The 25,051-nt window shown below is 35.5% G+C and overlaps 2 protein-coding genes across 3 annotated transcripts in view; both read left to right on the top strand.

The window, feature by feature from the left end:
* LOC123525869 (mutS protein homolog 5-like) overlaps positions 1-11,857 on the top strand; it is a 74,879-nt gene extending 63,022 nt beyond the window's left edge. Inside the window, 6 exon segments of the mRNA XM_053539637.1 lie at positions 3,684-3,758; positions 4,013-4,138; positions 4,141-4,158; positions 5,902-6,039; positions 7,393-7,466; positions 11,162-11,857. Of these exon segments, the coding sequence (XP_053395612.1) occupies positions 3,684-3,758; positions 4,013-4,138; positions 4,141-4,158; positions 5,902-6,039; positions 7,393-7,466; positions 11,162-11,267 (537 nt within the window). The 3' untranslated portion in view covers positions 11,268-11,857.
* An 8,637-nt stretch (positions 11,858-20,494) lies between these two features.
* The window catches only part of LOC123525226 (hippocampus abundant transcript 1 protein-like), a 49,059-nt gene continuing 44,502 nt past the window's right edge, over positions 20,495-25,051 (top strand). The window contains exon 1 of one of the 2 annotated variants that reach the window (XM_045304097.2): positions 20,495-20,670. In XM_045304097.2, coding sequence (XP_045160032.1) covers positions 20,596-20,670 — 75 coding nt within the window. In that variant the 5' untranslated portion in view covers positions 20,495-20,595. The remainder of the gene's footprint in view (positions 20,671-25,051) is intronic. The other variant, XM_045304098.2, reaches the window with a different exon arrangement.

Genomic DNA, 25,051 nt, shown 5'->3' with positions numbered 1-25,051 from the left:
ACATGACCATAGACTCAAAAGTTAAACTTTGATCAATTGTAGCACCCAAGAAATTCACTGAGCCTTTCGACTGAATCGCATGTCCATTGCAAGTGACATTTAGATTAGGTTGCGATTTTAACCTCCCCCTAGATCCAAATAATATAGCTTCAGTTTTGCCCAATGTGTAGTGAAAGTTTGTTACAAATGAGCCACTCACTAACTGTTTCAAGTTCTGAACTGAGTATGGATTCAATTTCCTCTTTATTTTTTCCAGAAACTAAAATTGCAGAGTCATCAGCATATAATAACAATTTGTGTTTGACTACAGCTGACATGTCATCACGTAAATTAAAACAAAAGAGGGCCAAGGATGGAGCCTTGAGGCACTCCACAATATAGTTAGCATATAGGTGAATGCGTCCCTGTCACATCTACAATTTGGGCCTTGTCGGACAAATATGAAGAAAACCAAATTAACAAGAAGTTTCTGCAAGGTCCAAAGCTTTACTTGGTTAAAAGAATGTGTGATTAACATAACAAGGTCTGCTTTTTAAGGCAATTAACACCAAGCCAACAAAATGAGTATTTATCCAATGAAATCATATAATCTGAAAATTTGTCAGAGTTGATAACCTTGATGAAATCAAGGCCGAGTTCGAAAATGGGTAATCTGGGACAAAAACTATTGTCACTAGTCAAATCAAAGAAAAACCTTGTTATGCGATAGAGGCTAGTGTTTTATCATGATTCTCATAAATTTTGTCAGAATGATTACCTTTGATGAAATTAGGGTCCAAGATCGAAAATGGGAATATCTGGGTCAACCCAGGCCCCTAGTCATCAAGTATAAAACCTGTATTATGCACCATAGAGGCTGGTAATTTTTCCCAATGATATCAGAGTAAGAAGATTATGGAAAATTGAAAATTTAAGACCAAGCCTCGGGAAATGTCATTCTACGTCAAAAAACAGAGTCACTAAGGTTCAAAGTGAAGAAAATTTTAAGACAATCAGAGCTGTATATTTTAACGATCTGCTATTGAAATCTTGCCACATTGAATTACATTGAAAAAATTGAGTCCGTAATTTAAAAGGGTTTCATTGCAGGGAAATAACAATACAGTCACTAGGTCAAAATTAGAAAGAAAATGCTGAAATTGCTAATTGAGTGTATTTTTCATTTCTCATGAAATTTGGTCATAATGATTACCATAAATCTAGGTCGAGTTTTAAAAAAGGGTTCTCTCTCTTCTCTTCTAGTCTGTGTCAAATTAAAGAAAAATTTGTGTATGCCGATTTGGAGAAAGTTTTATAGCTAATCGGGATTTCTTTTGGAAAATAAATGAAGATTTATTTTCATCCTTGAGACGGATTGTGGCGTTCTGGCGGCCCTGGTTAAGATTTATAATTGATTTAAGGTTCTGCTCTTTCCTCCTGAAACTACACAGCTAATTTTGAAACAGTGGAAATACTTGTTTACTCATCTAGTTGGTCCATTGGTGTTGTCACAAACATAACTCCACTGCTTATTGAACATTTCATCCTCTTTACACTTGAAAAAAGGGAATAATCTTGGTTAAGTTTATATAGCTGTTAGGATTTCAATTATCCCTTAACATCCAAATGCCTTTTACTCTTTGCACTCTGAGAAAACAGTTTATCCATCTTAAAGCAAGACTGTACATCAAAGACCAAATAATCCTGCCTTCTTATAGCAAAGATTCAAATATGCCCCTTGGATTAGAAAATCAGTTTTTCTGCTTCAAGTGTATATTTTAGTGAGTAAACATATATAAAGCTACTTACATTTAAAACTTGGAAACACTTTTCCCCAAAAGGCCCTAGTACGCAAGAAACATTTGAACTGATTCCTATATTTAAAATTTCAGATTTTTGGACCCCTTTTTCTTATCATACATTTTGAATATTTCTTGGTTATTAGTATTAAGTTATCAACTTATTTTCTCTTAATCTTAAAAAGTTGCTTGCATTTTTGCCAACTGTTGCATAAATAGTGAGCATGTACGCAACTACGACTCAATCTGCATCCGATAATATTGCCTCTTGTACTTAAACGAATATTTTGGTTAAGTTTTGTTTTGTCAAGCTTATTCAGTAAACCCATTTAATGGTTTTGAAACTTCAACATTATTCACTCTAAAGCTGACTACATGCACAGTTACATAACTCTATTTGCTTTTTACAAAATATGCCCCTTTTTGACTTAGAAATTTTGGTTAATTTTGTAATAATTGTATCTATACCAAAAATAAAAAATTCAGATGAGCGTCAGATTACATGCACTAAGCAGGTGCTACTTATGTTTTCAATTTGCCTTTTATTTAGCATTTTGGTTAGTTTGTTGCTTAATGAGTATCTCAGTATCCGAATTGGAAATGGATTGAAATCACACAACTGGGTTTCACTTGGATCTACATCAAGGGAAAACTACTTGATGTAAATATGCCTAGAGGCTGTATTTGTTAATTGAGTCTTTCATGATCATATGGTAGAATGATTGAACTTGAACACAATTGCCTGGTCAGATTGACATGGTCATCAGGTCAAAACTAGTATTTCTACAAAATTTTGGGTTTTTTGCATTAGATGAAGTTTTTATGATGGTCCCAACTAATGGAAATTGCTCAATATTGTTTCATGAGATAACCTAGATCAAAATTATGTTTTCACTAACAGTTTTGGTGTTTTACTTAGCTGTATCGACCTGAAAGCAAAGTTCCCTTTCTTGTTTACAAAATTATGGCCCTTTTTCAACTTAGAAGTTTTTGGTTAAGGTTTTGTATGTAAGCTGGTATCTCAGGGGTTGAAACTTCACACACTTGTCCGCTGTCATGAGCTGATAAGCACTGTGCAGGTTGTGAACCTGGGGTTTCGCGTCCGGATTCATTCAGTCGTGCAGGAGTTATGTTCCCTGACTTAGTAAAAAATTGGTCATTCTAATGTTGTGTTGCGTGTAGCTCCAAAAGTATTTGACCTAGAGTCACCAAAGTTTACTGGAATGTTGGTCAGCATGTGCAGTTGTGCACCTGGGGTTTCGCATCCGGATTCATTCAGTCGTGTAGGAGTTATGGCCCCTGAGTTAGTTAAAAATTGGTCATTTTAATGTTGTGTCGCACCTAGCTCCAAAAGTATTTGACCTAGAGTCACCAAAGTTTACAGGAATGTTGGTCAGCATGTGCAGTTTTGCACCTGGGGTTTCACGTCCGGATTCAGTTAGTCATGTAGGAGTTATTGCCCCTGACCTAGGAAAAAAATTGTCATTTTAATGTTTTGTCACGCGTATTGTTTTCCCAAAGTTGATCTTTGTCATGTAGTGGGGGCATCTGTGTCCCATGGACACATTTCTAGTTGACTTCTGTATTCATTCAAGTGACAAGGCTGTTGAATAGTCGAGCGTTGCTGTCCTCCGACAGCTCATGTTTAGTATACATGTACATTTGTAGTAGAAGACGTAATCATGTTTAAAATGTTTTGAATAAATTTATGCTGTGTGTTGCATATATTGTAGTAAAAAAAATTGAATAAATTTATGCTGTGTGTTGCATATATTGTAGTAAAAAAAATTCATACAGCTTTTTCGAATGATCTTTGAAGCTGCATATAACTATTCTTTGAATAAGTTTATTTTAAGCAAGCCTTGTATCTTGTTCTTACAGGTAACAGTGTTTCATTTGTTTCAGATGGCAGAAGCTTTGAGAAGTGCCGGTGAAATGTCATTATGTATTGTTGATGAATTCGGAAAAGGGACAGATATGGTAAGCTGATGATTTACATGAACTAAATGATAATGATTTAAAAATAATTTTTACTCCAAGCTGCTCAAAACTTTATCCAGTGGATAAGCTATCCAGGTAAATGGTCATTTATTATACCTCATAAACTGATTTTAATTTCCCCTTTAATATTTTACCAATTTATCCTTCTACTGTAGAAAGTATGTCCTGGCTTGAGTGAAAAGATGAAATCCTTTAACTTATGCATTTATGTTAGAAATTTCTTACATTAATAGGTTGATGGTCTGTCACTACTTTGTTCCAGTCTGAAGCACTGGATTGAACAGGGAAATAAAAGTCCACATATCTTCCTGAGTACACATTACCACGGTATCATAAAGCAGAGTCTCATACCTAGAGAGTGCCTAATGTCAAATATCTAGTAAGTTATCACATTCTTCTTTGTACACATTATCACAGTATTATACAACAAAGTCTAATACCTAGAGTGCCTAATGTCAAATACTGTGAAACCATTATTATTCATGGTGGATTAATTTTCGTGGTTCAGCTCAACCATGAAATTAAGTCCCAACAAATTATGCCCACGATAATGTAAATTGTACTCGATGTCGCCATAGATACTAGTAAATACTAAAAGTAGAAGTTTGACATAGCGTCATGTGCCAACCGCACTATGCTGTGGCTGTTATTTGAATTTTTTCGATCCCTCTCTGCAGTGTTTATTTTTACTGACATGTAGTAAATAACCACTACTTTGGGACTATTAAATATTATAAATTAATTGCTAGATTTGCGTCCGATGCATTATTACCAAATTCACATTACACGTCTCTCCGCAGGAAATAACACAATGCACAAGTTCAACAGCTTGTAATTTTAGATGCAGACTCGCATTCATTTCCCAAACAAACAGTTGGATGAAAGTCGAGCAGTTGTGTGCAAAATCACATTTTTAGCAACATAAAATCAGTAAATCTGTAATAGTTTTTTTTTTAATTTACAATACAATTACTAGTTCTTGTTTGAAACACGATCAAATGATCAGTGTGATGAACTTTATATTTGTTTCGATTATGAATGCTAATTGTGCAAGACTATATCCCAGGTGCTATGGTTTTGATGCTTTTTAATTGGCGCTGACTTTTCTTATTGAATATTTCACAGTTTCATTAAGTTTTGCAAATTAGGGGTCGTTTAATTATAGATAATGCGGTCGTTAATTGGCATATGATCACTCGCTAATCTCCCTCGGCATGAATTGCAAATTCGGTAATCATGGTAGCGCTGTTTGACACATGTAGGTTTCACATGTAAGAACAAAATGATATACTACATGTAGATCTAATTCTGGGGAAATTATGAATTTTTTTTTTTCAAAAATTGAAAATACACGAATTTACATCCCCACGAAACAACCGTTTTGACCAAAACCACAAAATTTCATGCCAACGAAATTAAATGATTTCACAGTATCTAGTAAGTTATCACATTCTTTCGTTGTACACATTAACACGGTATTATACAATAAAGTCTCATATCTTGAGTCCAATTTCAAATATCTGGTAAGTGATCACATTCTTTCTGTGTACACATTACCATGGTATAATACCGTAAAGTCTTGTATCTAGAGTGCCTAATGTCAGACATCTAGTTACTGTTCAGATTCTTTTTTATGCCCCCGGCATCTACTGATGCGGGAGGCATATAGTGATTGTCCTGTCCGTCTGTATGAGGTTAACCAAATGGGACCGTTTCGTCTAGCATCAATACCCCTAACTAGAATGACTTGATACTAATGCAGATGTAACCTGTGACCATTCCTCATCTTCAGACATCACCTGACCTCAGTTTGACCTTGACCTTGGACTCGTTTTGGACTTAGGTTGCTTTGTATCGACAAGGATGCCACCGGGGGCATCAAGCCTTTATTGAACGCAGCTCCTTGTTTTGTACACAATCTGAAGCTGGTCTGCAAGCAACCTTGGACCTAACAGTGCTTATGTTAAGTAACTTGCTACATAGAATTTACATCAATAAGTCTAATTAATCTCAATAGTGAGAAAGTAATATTTTTATAGAATCAGATTATTATCATTATATATTTATAACATGATTCTGTTACTTTGATGTGATTTGCACAGTTTGATATGCTTTGTTTTAGACACTGGAGACCTTGCACAATGGTGAAGAGCTTGTGTTCCTGTATCAACTAGTGGAAGGCCACACAACTTCCAGCTATGCCTGTCATGTTGCAACACAAGCTGGACTACCTAGTACAGTTGTCAAGAGAGGAATGGAGGTATAATGATTATATCTAAGCTTTATTACAAGTTGGTCACAAGGAAAGTGTTAAATAAAATGAGTTTGATAAACGGGGGCCAATGAAGAGCGGCACAGTGTAGCCAGGGTTTAATTTAACTAGCTGAAAGATACCACAGACTGACATGAGTTTACTGCTAAAACTCATTGAAAGTGACTTTAAGTACCGGGTTATCACCACATTTTACTGCTAACACTCAAGTCACAAGTTTGGTTCAGTCTTAATGAATCTTGATCAGAATGTTTCCCCATACAAAGTTGACACTGTGTCATCTGGGGTAAAAAAACTTGGTCTCTCAGTCAAGTCATAGAATAACCTTGTTAGCACTTTCTTCCTGGTCTTCTTTACGATATCTTGATCAAGTTGGAAACTGAGTCTTCTTGGGTAAAAAGTAGGTCACGGGGTAAACCCATAGAAAAGTTTTTTAACATTCTTTATGCTATATTTTTTTACCCGATTTATAACAAATTTGTTGTTATGAAAAATATGGCAAGATCAAAACTAGGTGGTTTGGAAATTTAAACTTGGTCACAAGGTCAAAACTGGAAAAAGGAACATATTACTTCAATTTATTAGTGTTGTCCATCTAGAACTTTTTTTTATGCATGAATGGATAGTCAGATAACTTGGCAGAAACATTCACCATGCAAGACAAAGTCATGTTTCATACAACCATTACATCAAAGGTTAAGAACAATACTCCTCTTAGTTTTCAAATCAGTCATAAAATGTGTTGGTAAGAGTTATCTGAAATAAAGTTACAGTAGATCATTTTTTAATTGATCATGATTATTGTTATACCAGATTTATGTACCGCCCTTTTCATGATAAACACATTCGAAGGGGCTTTACATGTAGCAGACGCAGCCAAACAGGATGTGGAATTCATCCTCACTATTTCAGACACAGAGCAATCTGACCAGAGAAACAGAGTGAGATAAAGCCCCAAGAACAGATAGAAATCCGTTTTAGATACAGGCCTGTCCAATTAACTTAGCCTAGCTCTTAGTGATATCACCTAGAAGATTTTTTGACTAAGATATATTTGAATGGGATTTATATAAGTCTGGTTTTAGTGCCCTTCACATTGTCACAAAGAGCAATGGTACACATGAGTGACGTAAGGCCCATATAGCCTCTTACTGTCTTCATCTCATTCATATTTATACAGTTCATACCAGTATATAGCATTTAATCCATACTGAAAAGAATAGCTATAGTTCCAGAGTGTCTTAATACACTGGTATGAAAGCAAGACTATTAACTTGCTTTTTCAACCTCCTTAGATTATAAGGCTTTTGGAAGAAACATTTTCAAATTTCTTTTATCTAGGTATCACAGCTGATAAGACGGTGTAAACCTGTACAGAGACATGATACTGTAGCAACTGAAACACAGTTCAAAAGGTGAACATTAGATATGCTTACAGTACATACTGTACAATACATACTGTACAAAGTAGCTTTTCATATAGAATATTAAGTTCAAGGAAAATTCTTTTTACTTGCCTAATATCTTATTACATAGTGTACTCTATTTGTATTGGTAGGTGTTCAGTTTAATGTCCTGATAAGCTGAGAAAGTGTAGAGCAAGACTTTCAGACTATCAGTCCATTTGTCAAGAGTTCAATCTTGCGCATGGCAGATGACCTTCAGTATGATTTTATCCATTAATCTTCTTTTGATTTATGTGGAGAAATTACAAATTGTGGTGTATAGTTGTGTACAGGTACAACATTGGTGTACAAGTGTCTTCAGAGTTTGGGATGCTCAGGGTGTGTCAAACTGGTAACCTTTTATCCAACCTTTCAAATTTTTGAACAATGGAATGTGAAAGCATGTGTATAGACTAGGGATGGGAACGAATATTCGTAAATCGGTTGAATATTCGAATATGAAAATCAAATTCGAATATTCGTAAATTATTGGTTTTTTTTGGTGGTTTTTTTTTCCAAATAAATATCATTGATTTAGGGCAATATGAGCATGCTAATTCTACATAATAAAACTACATGTCGTGTTTGTTCATCCCATATCAAAAGATGACCAATTAACAAGAAAATAGCAATGCATAATTGGCAGGGGCCATCGTTACGGATTAACAGTTTGCAGAATGCGTCAATGTGTCAGATGCATGTCAAAAGATGTCCAATTAACAAGAAAATTGCACTGCATAATAACCCGAGATCATCGTTACGGAATTACAGTTTGTATTAAACGTAAATGTGATACCTTTTTATCTTTTGCTCATATTTATTGGCACCTGTTCTATGTAACAAGTTTTGGAATCTTTTTTTTGGAAAACAATACCAAACTTATACATATTGTCGATCTTTTTGCAATATTTTGTCTCACATTTCAGACCGTCCGCAGAATCGGTTTTCATCCGCAATGGGCCGTATCCGAATTAAATTTTGAAGTACTTTTAAATAAAATCAAGAAATAACATATGATTGATGCGTAAGATCATGTTGAAGGAGGTTTAAGTCTGCCTTATTTTCTTTTTACACACCGATTGAAAAATTTCAAAATGGCGGTGGTAATACAACAGCGCAACACGTGTTTAAATGGGACAACCTGCTATTTTTAAGATAAAATCGGGACGGTCCAAATTATAATAGATTTGAATTTTTATATCATTCTGAAGCTAAAACATTGAATTAGTTAAATATGTTCATGATTATACTCACAGAATCGTGAAAAATAACGCTAGGGTCGGCGGGTTTTACTAGGTAGGGTCGGGTTACCCGAAACAAACATTTTTTAGGCCTTATTACGTACGATGATTCGTGCTTTAAACAAATGAATACACTGTGTATATGTCAATCACTTAATAAGAATTTAAAGCTTCCATTAAATCAAACTGAATATATTCGAATATGGCAAACCGAATATTCGAATATTGATTTCCGTATTCGTTCCCATCCCTACTTTAGACATATGTATTTTCAAAAATGTGCAATTTTGACCAAGTCAGATTCTGGATATAGCCCATCCATCAGCCAGACACATAGTCTTAAAAATCAACTGAGGCAATGTGTGATTTATGTATAGTGACTCATTCGTTTTTATTGTTAATCATTTATACACAAAGTAAATGTTACTAGATTCTTTAATATAATGTAATCTGATGAAAACAAAAGTGTTCTGTTTCGATGTAATATAAACACACAAGCCCTTTATGGTTTTTAGCTCACCTGAGCACAAAGTGCTCAAGGTGAGCTTTTGTGATTGCCCTGTGTCCGTCGTCCGTCGGCGGCGGCGTCAACAATTTCACTGTTAACACTCTAGAGGTCACCATTTTGTCCCATTCTTAATGAAACTTGGTCAGAATGTTACCCTCAATAAAATCTTGGACGAGTTTGATATTGGGTCATCTGGGGTCAAAAACTAGGTCACCAGGTCAAATCAAAGGAAAAGCTTGTTAACACTCTAGAGGTCACAATTTTGGCCCAATCTTAATAAAACTTGGTCAGAATGTTACCCTCAGTAAAATCTTGGACGAGTTTGATATTAGGTAATCTGGGATCAAAATCTAGGTCACCAGGTCAAATCAAAGCAAAAGCTTGTTAACACTCTAGAGGTCACATATTTGGCCCAATCTTAATGAAACTTGGTCAGAATGTTACCCTTAATAAAATCTTGGATGAGTTTGATATTGGGTCATCTGGGGTTAAAAACTAGGTCGACAGGTCAAATCAAAGGAAAGGCTTGTTAACACTCTAGAGGTCACAATTTGGACCCAATCTTAATAAAACTTGGTCAGAATGTTACCCTCAATAAAATCTTGGACAAGTTTGATATTGGGTCATCCGGGGACAAAAACTAGATCACCAGGTCAAATCAAAGGAAAAACTTGTTAACACTGTAGAGGCCACATTTATGACTATATCTTCATGAAACATGGTCAGAATGTTAATCTTGATTATCTGTAGGTCAAGTTCAAATCTGGGTCAGATGGGATCAAAAACTAGATCACTAGGTCATTTCAAAGGAAAAGCTTGTTAACACTCTAGAGGCCACATTTATGACTATATCTTCATGAAACTTGGTCAAAATGTTAATCTTGATTATCTATAGGTCAAGATGAAATCTGGGTCAGGTGGGGTCAAAAACTAAGTTGCTAAGTCATTCAAAGGAAAAGTTTGTTAACACTCTAGAGGCCACATTTATGACTGTATCTTCATGAAACTTAGTCAAAATGTTAATCTTGGTGATCTTTAGGTCAAGATCGAATCTTGGTCATGTGGGATCAAAAACTAGGTCACCGGGTCAAATCAAAGGAATAGCTATTTAACACTTTAGAGGCCACATTTATGACCATGTCTTAATGAAACTTGGTCAGAATGTTAATCTTGATGATTTTTAGGTCAAATAGGTCAGGTGAGTGATACAGGGCCTTCATGGCCCTCTTGTTTAAACAGAAAATTTTTATCAAAATGAAATTAACCCCTATAAACAGAAATACTGTCACAAACAGAAGTTTTTGAAAGGTACTTATAAAAGCTATGAATAATAACACACATGTATAGGCTATATACAACACACTGAAGTAAAATAATCTGAAGTTTACCTAAATTAAGATTTCCAAAGAATCTCATTTCAAGTAAGCCACTACCTGGGCTCTATTTGACATGCTGATTGTCATTATTTGTTTGTTATAAACAAAGATGTGTATGAATTCATGCTACAAACCTATCAAAATAATGTTTTAAAAGGTTAAAAAGAATGGAAGAAAAAAAGGAGTCTAGTCTGGTTTTTAATCCACATCCTGTAAACTTAAGACTTGACCATGTAGCCATAGAGGCTTGATGAAATATGAATGTCTAAAAATACTTTTAATGGCAATTGAAGATGAAGTGTCCTGTTATTGACACAGACTACTTGAAATCCCTTCAAGTATTCATTCAATTTGTACATAAATTTGTTTTAGCCCTCTTGTGAAGAAAGTTGTCAGCTTATTTGTATCACACAAAAGTTTGCTTCTGAAAGACTAAGTTCCAGTGTCATCTAAAAAAAAAGCAGTCATTAGCTCTGTAGGGCCTTAATTATATGTCTGTTTGAAACTCCACGTATAACACTTCCTTTTGATCTATTTCAGATGTCAGACTATTGTAAATAAATTCCAAGAACTTGATTTGGAGACTGCAGATATCAAGTCTTTCCTCACCGGATTTGTTCTTCCAGCCATAGAAGGAAAGCTGTGAACAATTACATTAATTTAAATTATATCTGTTTGATTGTGAAAGAGACTGAAAACCTATCTGAGAAGATTTTAAGTAGATCTTTATCAATGCAGGGTGAATCTGTTTGTTGTTACCACATAGTTTTCTCCAGTTTATGACAATTATTTATTTTCAGCTTTAAGTTATGACTGTTTCTGTGATATGTGTTGATATTTATTTTTAACCACAATTTTGTCTCGAAAATCTATTTTAACTTTTTTTGATGGAGGCTGTCCATTTGTAAATACAGACATATGTAAGCACACTATCTTTAATTTATATACAGTCAATGAAACACCACTCCCTTGGGCATAGCTCAAGCTCCTGGCCTCGCTCCACCATTTCATATAATCCCCAGCTTTTTTCTTATAATTATGTCATGTTTGTATTGCTTTAAACCCTAGATAGCTGGAAGTGAGCAACGTAGGCCCATTTGATCCTGTAACTTACAGATAATTAGATATTAAAGCAGATTTGCCACATGGTACATTCACTGTAACTTCACCATGAATCATTTAGAAACAAAGTATGATGTTAATTGTAATGATTATGCTAATAAAGTTTGTAAAGTATTTTGTTTAGTTGTAAGAAGCATGTTTGTATATAGAACTACCTGTCTGTGAAAAAGGTTTCCAGAGACTTGGCACAGATATTTATGTCCCCCCCACCCCCCCAGACATATTGTTTTTTTGCCCTGTCCATCAGCCAGTCCGTCCATCCATCCGTCACACTTCCTTGAGAACCACTTGACCCAGAATGTTGAAACTTCATAGAACGATAGGGCTTATGGAGTAGATGACCCCTATTGTTTTTGGGGTCACTCCATCAAAGGTCAAGGTCACAAAGGCCTGAACATGGAAAACCATTACCGAACAATAACTTGAGAATCACTTGACCCAGAATGTTGAAACTTCATAGGATGATTGGACATGCAGAACAGATGACCCTTAATGAATTTGGGGTCACTCGATCAAAGGTCTAGGTCACAGGGGCCAGAATCCATCACACTTCATTTCCGATCAATAACTGGAGAAGCATCTCACTTAGAACCTTCAAACTTCAAAGGGTGATAGGGCTTATAGAGTAGATGACCACTATCGTTTTTGGGGTCACTCCATTAAAGATAAAGGTCACAGGGGCCTAAACATTATAAAACGGTTTCCAATTAATAACTTTAGAACCACTTGACTCAGAATGTTAAAACTTCATAGAATGATTGGACATGCAGAGTAGATGATCCCTATAGATTTTCAGGTCACTTGATCAAAGATCAAGGTCACAAGGGCCAGAACATGGAAAACCGTTTCCGATCAATAACTGGATAATAATTCGAGCTAGAACCTTCGTAGGGTTATAGGGCATATGGAGTAGATGGTCCCTATTGTTTTGGGGGTTATTCGATCAAAGGTCACAGTGGCCAGAACATGGAAAACCATTTTCAATCAATAGCTTGAAAACTATGTGACCAAGAACTTTCAAATTGCATAGGGTGATAGGGCTTACGGAATTGATGACCCTTATTGTTCTTGAGGTCACTCGATCAAAGGTCAAGGTCACAGGGCCAGAACATGGAAAACCGTTTCCAATCCATAACTTGAGAACCACGACCCATAGCATTGATGCATATAGTGGGATGATTTGACATCCCTATTGCATTTCAGTCACTAAGCCAACCATCACTCGTTGATTTTCACTCCTGTCCCCTATTGACTTCTTGCCTAATACCACTTTGCTTTAGGGGAGACATGCGCTTTTCTACGAAAGCATCTAGTTTGTCTAGATATTTTAGTCTGTTACAAATGCAAACATATTTATGAGCTCATTAAAGGAAAATAATGTGATAAGTCCTTAAGTCTGTGGGCAGTGTTGCATTTTCCACTACTGCTCATGAACAGACTCAATCAAACCGAGTCTGCAATTTTCACTGTTTGCCTTGTTCTCGGTGCTTCTGAGGGTCCCATTTACTTTCCAGATTTTATTAACCACTAAACTTGTGCACAATAAGTCTGTTCTGCAGTCAATTTGGTTTCCGATAATTACTAAGAACACCTGGGCTTACTGTTGTCTACGATTGCCTCGGGACAGAAGATGACTACTATTTCTTTAAGGGTCAAAGGTGAAGGTCAAAGTAACTTGAGAATAAAACGATCCCGAGCAATAACTGGAAAATGCTTTGACATACAGTGGTCATATTCATATGAAGATTGCCTGAATCTCTAGATGGCATTATAAGGAGACTGTGGCATTGAGATTAAAATTGGTTTCAGTAACTGGAACTTGCATGGGCCATGATTGTCAAGGGTCAGTAGGTTACTTCATTTGTTTTGATGGTCAAGAGGTTAAAGGGCAAGGTCCATGAGACACCGAGGCTGAAACAAATTCAAATCGGTGACTTGGGAATGCTTTCATCTAGAACGGTGAAATGTTATAACATGATCGTCTGAAGCCACTATATGGTCCTTAAACAGTTTGCTAGGTCAAAGGTAAAGGTCACAGTTACCTGAGTGTAAGCAGTTTTTTTCAAAAGCTTGAGACTTAAAATGGTGATCTTGAGATTTAAAATGGTCTAGGCTCATTAAGTGGAGAATGTTTTCGCTAATGGGTATTAAATTTCATGGCATAATTAAGGTGAGCTATTGTGACCAGTCATTGTTCGGCGTCATGCGGTGTGCGTCGTCCGTCAACATTTGCCTTGTTAACACTCTAGAGGCCACATTTGTAACCCAATCTCTAGGTCACCCGATCAAATCAAAGGAAAAGCTTGTTAACACTCTAGAGGCCACATTTATGATCCTATCTTCATGAAACTTGGTCAGAATGTTTGTCTTGATTATCTCTAGGTCAAGTTTGAAATTGGGTCATATGGTTTCAAAAACTAGGTCACTAGGCCAGATCAGAGGAAAATCTTGTTAACACTGAGCTCACAGTTTAAGTGTTTGTCTTGATGACCCCTAGGTCAAGTTCGAATCTGGGTCATGTGAGGTCAAAAACCAGGTCACCTGGTCAAATCATAGGAAAAGCTTGTTAACACTCTAGAGGCCACATTTATGACCCTAGCTTCGTGAAACTTGGTCAATATGTTGATCTTGGTGATTTCTAGGTCAAGTTTGAAACACGGTCATTTAGGGAAAAAAAACTAGGTCACTAGGCCAGATCAAAGGACAATCTTGTTGTCAAGCCCGTAAGGGAGCAAAGACTTAGTTGTCCAAATGGCTGTTCGATGTATGTGCGTGCGTGCGTGCGTCCGTCCGTCCGGATTTCTTTGTCCGGACCATAAGTTTGTCATTGATTGTGGGATTTTAAAATAACTTGGCAAAATTGTCCACCACCATGAGACGGCGTGTCGCCTGCAACACCCGTGTCAATATTATAAAGGTTAAGGTCACACTTGGAGTTTAAATGTCAAATATGGCTATAATATTGACCTTGTCCGGACAATAACTTCGTCATTGAATGTAGGATTATAAAATAACCTGGCACAATTGTTTTGTTTGGTACAAATGTTTGTCTCAGAGAGACAGAGTTTCGTGTGCAACTCCCAGTCCTTTTGACAGCTGGCGGGCTCGACATGTTGCCCTTGGGCATCTAGTTAACACTCTAGAGTCCACAGTTTAAGTTTTAAACTTGTGAGAATTGGTCAGAATGTTTGTCTTGATGACCCCTAGGTCAAGTTCTAATCTGGGTTATTTGGGGTCAAAAACTAGGTCACCTGGTCAAATCAAAGGAAAAGCTTGTTAACACTCTAGAGGCCACATTTATGACCCTATCTTCACGAAACTTGGTCAGTATGTTGATCTTGATGATTTCTAGGTCAAGTTTGAAACTGGGTCATTTAGGAACAAAAATTAGGTCACTAGGCCAGATCAATGGAAAATCTTGTTAACACCGAGTCCTCAGTTTAAGTTTGAAACTCATGAGAATTGGTAAGAATGTGTGTCTTGATGACCTCCAGGTCAGGTTCTAATCTGGGTTATGTGGGATCAAAATCTAGATCACCTGGTCAAATCAAAGGAAAAGCTTGTTAACACTCTAGAGGCCACATTTATGACCATATCTTCATGAAACTTGGTCAGAATGTTTGCCTTGATGATGTCTAGGTCAGATTCGAAACTGGGTCATGTGGTTTCAAAACCTAGGCCACTAGGCTAGATCAAAGGAAAATCTTGTTAACACTCTAGAAACAATATTTTAAGTTTGAAACTCATGAGAATTGGTCAGAATGTTTGGCAATGTTTGATGACCTCTAGCTCAGGTTTGAATCTAGGTCATGTGGGGTCAAAAACTATGTCATTCAATCAGATCAAAGGAAAAGCTTGTTAACACTCTAGAGGTCACATTTATGTACCTATCTTCATAAGACTTGGTCAGAATGTTTATCTTGATCAAGTTCGTATCTTGATCATTTTGGGTCAAAAACTAGGTCACCTGATTAATCAAAGGAAAAGTCTGTTAACACTATAGAGGCCATATTTATGACCATATCTTCATGAAACATGGTCAGAATGTTTATCTTAATGATTTCTAAGCTGGGTTCAAAACTGGGTCATGTGGGATCAAAAACTAGGTCACGTGCTCAAATCACATGAAAAGCTTAACAATTTTGAGGCCAGATTTATGATCCTATCTTATGAAACTTGGTCAGATGTTTGTCTTGATGATCTTTAGGTTAAGTTTGAAACTGGGTCATGTGGGGCCAAAAACTAGGTCAGAAGGCCAGATGAACTCTGGTGAGCGATATAGGGCCATCATGGCCCTCTTGTTTGATCAGTAGAAGACCAGTCAAGGTCATGGACTTGCAGCATACTTGACGCTGAAAATTTCCCACTCATTTACTATTGGCCATCATGGTGGGTATTTGCGTTTTACAAACACTTCTTGAATCTATGATCGGCCGAGTTTATATACATGCATAGGATAACTGCCCAAGACAGTAGGTGATCCTTATTGTTCTAGATGTCGGTCGTCTTTTCATTGGCAATAGGAGAGATCGTGTTTGTAGACAAATCCGTTGTATTTTCTATTTTTAGAATTGATAATGATTGGGTGGGCAGACGCCGAACGTCCATGTTTTTTTTTATAAAAAGTAATATTTTTCTAATGGCCTAAACTTTCATTTTTTAGCTCGATTTTTCGAAGAAAATGTAGAGCTATTGCACTCGCCCCAGCATCGGCGTCGGTGTCTGCGTCGTCATTGGTTAAAGTTTTTGATAAAGTCAAATATCTCTGTTACTATCAGAGCTACTGACTTGAAACTTAAAATAGTTATTTACTATCACAGTCTACACCAGGAGAAACAATCCCCATAACCCTGATTTGAATTTTGACAGATTTATGCCCCTTTTTAACTTAGAATGTTTTGCTAAAGTTTTATATAACGTTCAATATCTCTGTTACTATCAAAGCTGTTGACTTGAAACTTAAAATAGTTATTTACTATCAAAGGCTACACCATAAAAGTGGAGCGTGTTGTCTTACAGACAGCTCTTGTTTATCAAGGGAAAGGTTAGAAAACAAGCAATTTATTAATTACTTTTAATTATTATTTCGAAATAAAATGGATTCATTATGAACGCTTAACTTACAGAGTTTTTACAAAAAAGTATAAAATATATTTATTTTTATAGCTCTTTGGTTTTTCTAAAAGTTTTGAACATCTTCTAAAAGTTTTGAACATCACTACGCCTCTATTAAAATTATGTCATTTTAAACAGTTATTCATTTTAAAAAGATATTTGAATATGAAAATTGTAAGTATTTCAAAACTTTTTAAATTTTGAAAATCCATAAATGAATGAAAAAGTTATAAAAAAATAAAAATTCCAATCCCATACACCAGACGATGTAAAAACATTGTTTTGCCCACCACCAGATAAACAGATGTTAATGCTTGACGTCACGGCGGTCTTTCCTACAGGGCAAGTGCCTCGAGACTGAAAACAGCTTCCAGCCATTAGAGAATTCTAACGCCTACTTCATTCATATGTAATTTTGGTAAGTTAGACTAAGGTAACCGCTGTCATTTTCAGAGTCGGTGTGTTAAAAGGTCAAGGTCACAGCAACATTAAGACAGCTAGGACCTTGGTCATCCAATTGTATAGCAGTACTGACTATGGTCTGTAGACGAACTCTACTGGTTTAATGGATCAGAAGGTCAAGATCACAATGACCGCCAGGCTGAATACAATTCTCAATCGATAGGTGAAGCATACTCAGTAGATGACCTTTATTGATTTGGAGGTCAAAAGAAGGTTGCAATAACATTGAGACTAATTATTTGGATAGAATATAAAAAATTCCAACAAAAAATTGATAAAATCTTTATCACGAATACAACTACCTAAACTTCAACATCCGCGGTATTATAATGGATACGTTATACTTTTCTCAACTGTCCTAGTTATTAGACCTATTTTCGGCACGGGATTCAGGATTGAATGATGCATTTGTCATTCATGGCTCGATAAGTTCTGGGAAAAGAGCCTTTTTTTCTCTCCTCCTCGGGATGGGGACTGTTCTTAAAAGTTTTAATTATTGCTGTCTCTAAGATTTATCAGTTTTAAAAGTGAACTTTTTTCTTTGATTCCATGTCTTTAAATTTTACATCGACCGGGCGAATTTTTCCATGGATGAAATTGTCGATTCTGCATGTAAGCCTTGTTAATTAATGTGCATTCTACTACCTGCCTCCAAAATTTTCAAAACCTTATGTCAAATGTTATTAAATCCGTCCTTAATGATGTTTGTTTTTGCCGATGACACATGTAAACCAGTTGCAAACCAGTGGAAGACGTAACATTCATGCGAAAGTGTGAGATTTATTCAAAATTTAATAGTGAAAACTGCCGCTTTGTACGCCTTGCTCATCATCAGCAACAGCCAAGTATAGAGTTTAGATCTTGAAAAGAATGAATTAGCTCAGCGAGTCGAAAAGAATCCTTTTGACACTATGATAAAACCTGTCTAAAACTATATACAGGTGCTGTCATGTCTGTGAAGGAGTGTTACCCTGCAAGAAGTGACCTGAAGTCTTCTAGGGTCTCTACAGATATCATGCCGGCGATGAGGAGATTCCAATCCCTCGAACGTATTGAACAGTAACTGGTCTGTTATATGCTCCTGGAAGGTCATGCGTATCTTGTACTTCATGATGAGCTGGCTGTGTTTACGGCGCTCTTTGTGTGACTCACAGTTGAAGCTTTTGATCATACTGGAGACGCATCCTGCGATCTTCATTGACAAAGCGGCCTGTCCAGCGCTAGAACTGTATGATGGCTATGATGTGCTTTTGCTGGTGTGTGTGTCCTAGACGGTAACTGCATGTGCTCTATAGTGTGGATCTGACCATAGCCTTTTAAGCTGCTTCCTTGACCAACAGTGTGCATTCGGAAAACCCATGGTGCGGCTACCCTTCCTTATGATGTTGCCACTTATGCTTATCTCACGAGAGTTCATCAGTGACTCTTACTCCCGAGTCGACTACTTTCAGCGTTCGACCATGGAGACTGAAGGTGGTCTATGGTCCTTCGGAATCGACATGATATCCTAATAACGACGCACTTAGGTTGAAACTCCTCTGCCAAGTTTCCTCCCACTTCTCTAAGGAATGACTGTCATCTTGGGTTAGGTTGTCTGATCATGCTCTCTTGCTATATCACTTCAACTTTCTGAAAGATTAATACACTTGACCAAAAGACGGCCAGTCATTAATAAGGCTTTTTTTTAAAAAAAATGCGGACCTGCATGGATGTACATGTCAAAATACTGTTCACTTTGCCAGTGGCTCAATGTCATAGGGGCAAACAAAATCAATGATTTTTTGGGTATTTTTTTCTCAGAAGACATTAGTAATTTAGTCATATATTTACGTGCATGTAGCATATTTCTCTCTAAAAAAACCCAAAACAACAAAACATTATTATTGAAATATAATTAAAAGCATATGGCACACGGGCCCTTACTGTATCCTTGGTACGGGTAGGCCTAAAGTGCGAAAATAAGGTTATTTTCGCGAAAATAAGATTTTTTTACGAAAATAAGCCATATATTTTTTATTCTATATCTAATTAAAATTTATTTTATATCATTATATAGAGACGATCATTTGACACTTATAAAACAAAACGAAACGATTTTAGTCCAACAATTAGGAAATTATTAGCGATTTTAATTAACATGCGTCAAATTCGCTTGCGAAAATAACTTTTTATGTGCGAAAATAAGCTATATTTTATTTATTTATTACCTAAATGAACTTTAGTTTATATCATCATAAAGATACAATCATTAGACACTAATAAAGCAAAATTAAGTGATTTTAGTCCAATAATTAGGAAATAATTAGCGATTTTAATTAACATGCGTCAAAATCGCTTGCGAAAATAACTTTTTATATGCGAAAATAAGCTATATTTTATTTTTTTTTATCAAAATCAATTTTTATTTATATCATTATATATAGACGATCATTAGACACTTATGAAGCAAAAATAAGTGATTTTAGTCGATAATTATGAAATAATTAGCGATTTTTAATTATCATGCGTCAAAATCGCTTGCGAAAATACTTTTTATGTGCTAAAATAAGCTATATTTTATTCATTTAATATCTAAATGAACTTTTATTTATATTATTATAAAGATACGATCATTAGACACTTACAAAGCAAAATTAAGTGATTTTAGTCCAATAAATAGCGATTTTAATTAACATGCGTCAAAATCGCTTGCGAAAATAACTTTTTATATGCGAAAAAAAGCTATATTTTATTTATTTTTTATCTAATTCAACTTGAATTTATATCATTATATAGATACGATCATAAGACAGTTATGAAGCGAAAATTAATGATTTTAGTCCAACAATTTTATGAAATAATTTGCGAAATTTATTAACATACCTCAAATCGTAACGAAAATAATTTTTTATATGCGAAAATAAGTTACTGAAATTTGGTAGACTAATGATAAGATAGAGATCGATTATATGAAGAAAGAAATATTTTCATAATAGTACGTTACTTCCGTCTGTGGGTACGTTACACGTACGGCTTTTATTGCAGTCACAGAATTTTAAAAAAATGCATCTTTTGTTATTTTAATGCCTAAACAGATAAATAATTTCTTGATATATTTACGATACGTTTATCTTCCCTTTTTACCAATACAATTGCAAAATATCATAGTGAAGATAAACCGGAAGTCCGGGTGTCAGAAATACGAATCTACCGTCTGGAAATCGGTCAATCCCATCAATGTTGACAAAAAATGAAATTTTCTTGAAAAATTACAGACGTTTGGACAGAAACGGATAATGATCGGGAGAAAGAAGAAAAGGATTGTCGGGAAAATTATTTGGGGCCCTAGAAAAAGCCACGAAAACGGCATTGTAAGTTTCCTGTTTGTCCTTCCGTCGAATAATTTCCTTCAGCTGTTTAGTTTAGCAGGTCCCAGGAAAGTCACAAATTAGCTATATAGCTGAATCTAGCTATATATAGCTAGAAATAGCTAGAAATAGCTATAAAACCAATAAGAATTATTCAATACATGTCAATATCAAACATAAAATAGTTATTATCCCATTAAAATGGTTTATGAAACAAAAGACAATCACAAAGGGTGGAGATCTATGCAGTTTCAGTTTCAATACATGTTGCAAATTTCTGCGAAAACTAATTTCTAAATTTATCTTATGTTACGATGGTTCTCACAAGTGAAACATGCACCAATGATTTATCGCAAAATACTGATGCATTTATTGAAAATGTGACCGCAAAGATCTTGGTTTTGTGTTATTTTCTTTCATCTTATAAACCATTTGGACGTGATTATGACCATTTTGCATTTAATTTTGACATATTTGCATTGTTGTTATTGGTTTTATAGCTACTTCTAGCTATATATAGCTAGATTTAGTTATATAGCTAATTTGTGACTTTTCTGGGACCTGTTTAGCAGGTAGAGCACACCAAAGAAGTATAAAATACACAGAATGGCAACTGGCTGTAATCTCGCGTGAGCTCGTGTCAGGGCGTGATTCGGCGTTATCTTACTAAAAACAAACATCGGCGAGCATGGAGTTACAATTTGTACCTTTAAAACTACATTTAAAATACATGTTAGCTTCTAAAACAAAATTAGTTTAATTTGAAATGGTCTTAAGACACGAAGTACACGTTTTTTTTTTTGCCATCGAAAGAAGCGTGGTCATACGGTGATAATTATTTTAACGATGAATAATTGCTTTCGCATACAAAATGGCGCGTGGAGAAAGCTCCACTTCCGGTAAACGAGATCTCGTTTTTTTGTCACGGGAGGTTGGCGAGATTTGCTCTATATGCCTTTCAAGTTGCCAATCTATTTATTTTTATAGCTCTTTGAGCACACACAGTAATTAACAGATCATATATAAATCAATATATCAGCTGTGAATCTATATATCAACACATCTTTTAATCAGTATATTAGTAAGTAAAATTGTTTAAAAAAAATTCACAGTCAAATTCGCACCATAAAATGCACATCCAGGGTTTATTTTTGTTTACACCAGCACATTTGTAGGGTACTTTCCATAATTTTTAGCGGTCCCCTCTGACTTTGACTATTTATTTTAGGAGGGTTGTGTTTAAATTCTTGTTAAAATAACACGGCGTTGGTATGGGGCCAGTAGCACTAATGAAACAAGCAGGGGTGTGGGGGCAGCAGCCCCCAAAGTAACGTGACGTCATGACGTAAATCCGACCGGGGACCACTAAACTGGAAGTGTCCCCATTTGTGAAGGTAATTCCAACTTCGAACGCTGCGAATTTGCCTTTGGGGACATATTTTCAAAGAACTATACAAGTGAAGGACTTCAGGATTATAATATACCCCAGAAAATGCAAAAATAAGTCGACAATCTTTTCTCTGCTTTCTTTCAATTCACCTGAAGCATTTTGATGTTGACTGGTAATTTTCCATCATTTATTTTAACAAGCTCCGTGATTGATGCTGACGAAGGGATGCTATTCATTACTAAGAACCTGCTGATGAAACTGAATGACTATGTTGTAAACCAGTCAATTGTGACCTTCACCACATAAAAGAATTTCAACATTATTAGTCGAATAAATTATATTTTGACATATTTATAGCATTTGAAACTGTTAAACATGCGTGTGTGGTTTAATACAATACAATACAATACAAATTTTATTTATTGTCGGTATGGCACAACAAATCAACATTAGCTATGAATAGCTATTGCCCGACTTATACAGATATGCTAATGCAGTTTATTTTACAAATGCATCATGACAAACATTTTTTTTATCATAAAATGAAAATTTACATTTTTTTGTTCTGTCTCCATCGTTGAAATATTTGCGGAAATGATTTGCATTAGAAAATAACGGTTATGAAGCGACTAATATATTGATTAAAAGATGTGTTGATATATAAATTTACAGGTGATATATTGATTTATATATGATCTGTTAATTAATGTGTGTGCTCTACCTGTTTAGAGTTAGCAAAATAATTTAGAACCAAAACTTGTTTCGTAATCTCTGTTCAAAATAAGTTTCTGTTACTGTTAAACTGTAGGTTGATAGTAGGTTTATAGGCCACTTCCAAGTTCCAACAGCCTTGCTGTTTGGTTAACCCTTTAGCGACGTGGTAAGTGTCCACCTACATATCACGAGGTTCGGAGTTCAACCCCAGTAGGGACATCGGTATTTTCTGTCCCAGGATTTGCTTTAATGGCGACAAGGATGTTTGACAGACTTATGCGGTGGAGTGTCATTCTGGAGAGCTGGTGCGCTCTTAAAAGTAAAGGGGGAGAAGTGTAGTGATAGTGTCCACCTACAGATCAAGAGGTCCGGGGTTCGAGCCCCAGTATGGACCTTGGTAGTCCAAATAATAGGACATTTTAGGACCGCGTGAATCCCATGATAACTTTTGACTGTCGCTGTCCTTTCACGTCCAAACTTATTCTGCACATTTCTGTTAGGAAATCTGCAATGTAATCCGTTGGGAAATCTGGTACATGTACAAAATATCTGTAAAGATTACATCTCTGAAAATTAATTAATGTTGACATCAAAGCATAAAATTGCCTTGCTGACATTTTTAGCTCCACTATTCGGAGAAGGGGGGGCTATTCTACTTGCACCGGCGTCTGCGTGACCTTTCTTGGTTAAAGTTTTTTGGCGACCTTTGATTTTCTGTCATATCTTTGTTACTATTGCATTAGCAACCACAGCTGATAAAGAAATCAATGGCTTATCAGCTGGAATTCTGGTGATTTCTAGGGGTTAGTGTACTTTTTTCCCCATAAAATCTTTTTTGTCATGCTACAAAAACATAAAAACTACCATTTAAAAGGTGATAAAATTATCTTTCTAACAGTATAAAAACATTCATAAATCTGATTTACAGTCATTCCAGATGCCCCAGTAATTAGTTAATCTGGCCACTGTTTATTGACAGTTTGTTGTTAATTGCTTTATTACTCGCCGCGGGCAATATGTACTCCTTTCAAATGCAAACGCGGGTCGCGTAGTGCTCATTAATATTCATATGACTTGTATCAGAAGACAGCCGATTGGACGACCTACACGTAGGTGTGTCTTAAATTTGCATACGACCCCCCAAACCGGAGAAATCGTTCCGTAAAGTTGACGTGAAAAATACGCCCAAATATACCATATTCGCTGAATTAACATTTATTTTTAATAAATACAAACCCTAACAATTAATTTGATACCAAAATTATGTTTCGGAACCTATTACAAGTATGCCGCATTTTCATTTTAAATTCAAACTCCCCGCTTCCATTTTTTTTTTCACTCGGCGGTCCGCCATGTTGGAAAATTGATCAATTAGGTCAATGCGGTAAATCGATTGATTCGGCTCGAAAATCATGTAAAAAGACCTATTTCCACCGGTTTTTATTTGGAAAATATGTATGTCTGTAAAAAAATATTAATATTTGACTGAAACTACGAAGCAGAAGTAATATTTATTGAGAAAATTCAATGTCGGAACAACGCTGACGAACAGCTGACCGGAATTTCACTTTCGTTATGAATTATTTTCTTATTTAAGGAAAAGAGTCACGATTTGCCCCCAGAAATGAATGTTCCAAGAAAGTGTTTTTATTTCCAATTAAAGTTTGTTTATAATTGTTATTACTTACGCAATTTCAATGCATAAAAGGACGATTTTTCATACGCGTTTCGTACTCAACCTGTTTGTACCTAACGGGTACGAAAAAATGAAAATATCAATTCAATAGTATTGTTCATACATAGCACGTGTCTAATGATTATTATATATTATTTTTGTTTAGGAAATCATTTGAAAAGTATATGTATAATAATTTTAAATGTATAGTCATATACTGATACAGTTTACACTATGTATTTCAGAATTACATCTGGAGTCATGACCGGTCTAAGCCATTTTGCCAGTCCGCTGGAATATCTGATACATTAAATTTCTTAATTAAAATGATAGATTTAGTTTTTATATGCTTTATTTTATAATCCTAGTCCTATACATTATGTCTTGTATGTCTTATGAAAAAAACAGTGAGAATATGGTAACATACTTGAACTTGGACAGCGTTGGAGTCGAGATATAACAGTTAGAAAAAAAAAAAATCGTAACCATGTCTCATTGTAAGTGAAATATAAAGGCAACTATACACCTTATGCCAAAACAGACACCAGAAATGTATTCTACAGGAAAAATACCATAAGTATGCCAAATTTCAGCTACTTATCATT

The sequence above is a fragment of the Mercenaria mercenaria genome, chromosome 3 (assembly GCF_021730395.1).
Source record: "Mercenaria mercenaria strain notata chromosome 3, MADL_Memer_1, whole genome shotgun sequence".
Lineage (NCBI taxonomy): Eukaryota > Metazoa > Mollusca > Bivalvia > Venerida > Veneridae > Mercenaria > Mercenaria mercenaria.
Note: the sequence above shows the minus strand (reverse complement) of the source record. Positions and strands in the feature narration are given on the sequence as shown.